Source organism: Denticeps clupeoides, unplaced genomic scaffold (genome assembly GCF_900700375.1).
Source record: "Denticeps clupeoides unplaced genomic scaffold, fDenClu1.1, whole genome shotgun sequence".
NCBI lineage: Eukaryota > Metazoa > Chordata > Actinopteri > Clupeiformes > Denticipitidae > Denticeps > Denticeps clupeoides.
In genome coordinates, this window is record NW_021629798.1 from 47,501 (window position 1) to 52,471 (window position 4,971).

General features: G+C 46.7%; 2 protein-coding genes and 1 pseudogene across 2 annotated transcripts in view; 2 read left to right on the top strand and 1 right to left on the bottom strand.

Moving 5' to 3' along the window:
* The window catches only part of herc1 (HECT and RLD domain containing E3 ubiquitin protein ligase family member 1), a 44,424-nt gene extending 43,998 nt beyond the window's left edge, over positions 1-426 (bottom strand). Inside the window, exon 1 of the mRNA XM_028966280.1 lies at positions 233-426. The gene's annotated coding sequence lies outside the window, so the exon portion shown is untranslated. The remainder of the gene's footprint in view (positions 1-232) is intronic.
* A 2,667-nt stretch (positions 427-3,093) lies between these two features.
* LOC114774368 (uncharacterized) lies at positions 3,094-3,242 on the top strand (annotated as a pseudogene).
* Positions 3,243-3,601: 359 nt separating this feature from the next.
* On the top strand, positions 3,602-4,870 carry LOC114774365 (G-protein coupled receptor 4-like). The gene is made up of 2 exons (XM_028966283.1): positions 3,602-3,831; positions 3,913-4,870. Exon 2 carries the CDS (start codon positions 3,965-3,967, stop codon positions 4,787-4,789), a length of 825 nt encoding a protein of 274 aa, XP_028822116.1. The 5' UTR covers positions 3,602-3,831; positions 3,913-3,964; the 3' UTR covers positions 4,790-4,870.
* Positions 4,871-4,971: the final 101 nt, after the last annotated feature.

Sequence of the window (4,971 nt, forward strand, 5' to 3'; positions counted from 1 at the left end):
AACACCGACGCTACGGCTAAAGGTAGCATTACCGCTAACTGCTGCGCTGAGGTAAACGGCGATGCTAGCGCTACAGATAGCATTTCCGCTAACGCCCCGGAGCAGGGGAGCTCGCACCCGCAGCCTCCTGTGTCCGGCTGCTGCCCCCGTGAAAGGGGCCGCCAGAAGGGCGCCGAGGCCCGGGCGAGGCTGCCCGCGGTCCGGCTCGAATCTGGCGGCAGGCCGCGCTCACCGTGAAATTCTGCCGCCTCTTCTGTCTTTATCGAATATCGGACCTCATGACACAGTCAGCGCTGTGTCGCTGTCCACACGTACATCAGCGCCGTAGCGGACCCGTCATTACTGCGCTGTTCCCCGGCGGAGGGCGGCTGCTGTCCGGCTCCTCCCTCTGCAGACAGACAGGCGCAGAACTGGCGCTTATCAGAGGAGAGCAGGGGCCAGAGAGAGAGGTGGGGGTTCAATATCACTCATACACACACACACACACACACACACACACACACACATTACACACATATACAAACACACATTTACACACACATATACAGTATTTACACATACATACACACACACACATTACACACATATACAAACACCCATTATACACACACATATACAGTATTTACACATACATACACACACACACATTACACACACACACACACATACACATTACACACACACATATACAGTATTTACACACACACACACACACACACACACATTACACACATATACAAACACACATTATACACACACATATACAGTATTTACACATACATACACACACACACATTACACACATATACAAACACACATTATACACACACATATACAGTATTTACACATACATACACACACACACATTACACACACACACACACATACACATTACACACACACATATACAGTATTAACACATACATACACACACACACATTACACACATATACAAACACACATTATACACACACATATACAGTATTTACACATGCATACACACACACACACACACACACACACACATATACAAACACACATTATACACACACATATACAGTATTTACACATACATACACACACACACACACACACACATTACACACATATACAAACACACATTATACACACACATATACAGTATTTACACATACATACACACACACACACACACATTACACACATATACAAACACACATTATACACACACATATACAGTATTTACACATACATACACACACACACACATTACACACATATACAAACACACATTATACACACACATATACAGTATTTACACATACATACACACACACATTACACACACACACACACATTATACACACACATATAAAGTATTTACACATACATACACACACACACATTACACACATATACAAACACACATTATACACACACATATACAGTATTTACACATACATACACACACACACATTACACACATATACAAACACACATTATACACACACATATACAGTATTTACACATACACACACACACACACACACACATTACACACATATACAAACACACATTATACACACACATATACAGTATTTACACATACATACACACACACACATTACACACACACACACTCACACACATACACATTACACACACACATACACACACACATTACACACACACACTCACACATATACACATTACACACACTCACACATATACACATTATACACACACACACACACACACACTCACACATATACACATTACACACATACACATTACACACACACATACACACATATACACATTACACACATACACACTCACACATATACACATTACACACACACACATTACACACATATACAAACACACATTATACACACACATATACAGTATTTACACATACATACACACACACATTACACACATATGGGACAGTGGTGGATAGCGGTTAAGGAAGCGGCCCCGTAAGGTTGCCGGTTCGAATCCCGATCCGCCAAGGTGCCACTGAGGTGCCACTGAGCAAAGCACCGTCCCCACACACTGCTCCCCGGGCGCCTGTCATGGCTGCCCACTGCTCACTCAGGGTGATGGGATAAATGCAGAGGACAAATTTCACTGTGTGCACCGTGTGCTGTGCTGCTGTGTATCACAAGTGACAATCACTTCACTTTTTTTTTTATACACACACACACATTACAAACACATACACAGTACAGGCCAAAAGTTTGGATACCTTCTCATTCAATGTGTTCTCTTTATTTTCATGACCATTTACGTTGGTAGATTCTCACTGAAGGCATCAAAACTATGAATGAACACATGTGGAGTTCTGTACTTAACAAAAAAAGTTTCAAGTTTCTTGCTCTGATTACTGCTTTGCACACTCTTGGCATTCTCTCGATGAGCTTCAAGAGGTCGTCACCTGAAATGCTTCTCCAACAGTCTTGAAGGAACTCACCCCAAACCACCTCGATTGGGTTCAGGTCCAGTGACTGTGGAGGCCAGGTCATCTGCTGTGGCTCTCCATCACTCTCCTTCTTGGTCAAATAGCCCTTACACAGCCTGGAGGTGTTTGGGGTCATTGTCCTGTTGGAAAATTAATGATTGTCCAACTAAATTCAAACCGGATGGGATGGGATGGCATGTCTTACATCTTACGACAAAGACATGGCGGTTGGAACCAAAGATCTCAAATTTGGACTCATCAAAATAAAGCATAGATTTCCCCTGGTCTAAAGTCCATTCCTTATATATAAAATGTAAAGTAGTATATCAGTAGTCAGTGTATATCTTGTTTAAAGATGAACTTGTGTATTTGTGTATGTTTGAGGGCCAGAACATTAACACTGGACACGGACTAATTTACATTTTATCAATGTGTTATATCTTTAGTGTAAATAACTTTTAAGACTATTTATGTCTTTATACACACCTTCATTATCTAGTCTGAGCTGAATCTTCAGACGTCTCTCAACCTTTCATGAAATTCAACCCGTTTTAATGCATCGACATAAAAATGAAATGCTCAGTGGAAATGAACTCTGCAGTGATTGTTCCAGAAGAAGGTCTGAGAACAGGAACCTTGTGGAAGACAGGATCGCTTCTCGGCCTTTTGGCTAAGATCAAGTGTAGTATCTGTTCTTATCCGTTTAATATCTGATACGTCCCCCAGCGGGGGACTACATATTAAGCGGCTCCACGCATCGACCCAGTATTGCAGTGCCTCTGGGAGCGGTGCACTTTCACAGGGGCAGTGGTGGCCTGGCGGTTAAGGAAGCGGCCCCGTAATCAGAAGGTTGCTGGTTTGAATCCCGAGCCGCCAAGTTGCCACTGAGGTGTCACTGAGCAAAGCACCGTCCCCACACACTGCTCCCCGGGCGCTTGTCATGGCTGCCCACTGCTCACTCAGGGTGATGGTTAAATGCAGAGGACAAATTTCACTGTGTGCACCGTGTGCTGTGCTGCTGTGTATCACATGTGACAATCACTTCACTTTATTATCTTTACTTTATTTAGGAGCTGGTGCGGTGGTGGCCTAGTGGTTAAGGAAGGTTGCCGGTTCGAATTCCGATCCGCTGAGGTGCTGGACGCCTGTCATGGTGTCCACTGCTCACCAAGGGGGACGGTTAAATACAGAGGACACGTGTCACCGTGTCACCGTGTGCTGCAGTGCTTCACTTCACCTTCTTTCTTTCAGATGAGGTCAGGAGGTGTGTTCTGATGCAGGATTAATAGATGCTGCCAGTGGCGGTTTGCATGTCAGGCCATGAACCGAGATGTAGGCTCATTTGGAGCGAGGAGGAACACGAGGAACATCTGCTGAATCCAGTCACGGTGGGATCTCCAAGATTGTTCTTTTAAACAGATGTTACTAGATGTTCAGGCCAGACACTGATTGGTCGTATTCGTTTACAGGAACGTGATGGAGAAGGTGTGTGTGTGTGTGGGTTCAGCTGAGTGAGAGGAGATGAATGTGACTGAAGCGAATGTCACCGGTCGTCACCACCGTGAGAACAGTGACCTCTACGATGTGCAGGTTCTGGTCTCGGTCTCGGCGGCCATCCAGCTCCTGATCGGCCTGCCGATGAACAGCTACGTGATGTGGCTGATGGTGACCGGAGCAGGAAGTGACCGCTCCTCTGAGTGGTTTGCTCTGAATGCGGGCGTGGTCGAGATCCTGGCCTGCGCCGGCTCCGTGTTTTACCCCTTGACCTCTTTCCCGTTCCCTTCGAAAGCGGCGTACTTCTGTACCGGCTTCATCATCGTGGGCCGCCCGCTCTTCCAGTGCTGTGTGTGTGTAGAGCGCTACCTGGCGGTGCTCCACCCCCTCACCTTCCTGAGGATCCGCCCCCTGAAGTACCGGCTGGTGATCACCACCGTGGGCTGGCTGGTGACCCTGGCTTTCTGCCTGTTCTCCATGCTGGCGGCCCACACGCTGATTTGGTACGTCAGTCTGCCCATCTTCCTGGTGAAGATCCTCTGCTGCCTGGCCATCCTGAAGGCCTTGAAGCGGCGCGGCCCGGGTGATGGCGGACAGGAGCGAGAGAGGGCCAACCAGGCCAAGATGAAGGCTTTCAAGATCATCCTTGTCATACTCATGTCCATGTTTGTGACATATGTACCTGTGGTCATTCTGTCTGGTGTCCAGAGTAACATGGTCAACACCAAGGTCCGGCTGGTCAAAGCGGCGTCTTTCTTCATCATGGGCCTCACTGCCTTCACCCAGCCCCTCCTCTACCTCCAGCGGACGGAGCGCCTGGCGTCTCGCTTCAGGTCCCACATCAGCAGCTGAAGAGGCCAGCCACCATCTGCTCTTATTAATCTTCTCTGTCAGAGTCACATGATGAATAAAAGAGCAGCATGCAAACCTCCACCTGGCTTCTCACCGGTGTTTAATGTTTACATTTACATTTACCGCATTTACCAGACAATCAGTAGTGACGGGGACAGTCCCCCTGGAGACAGGGACACGAT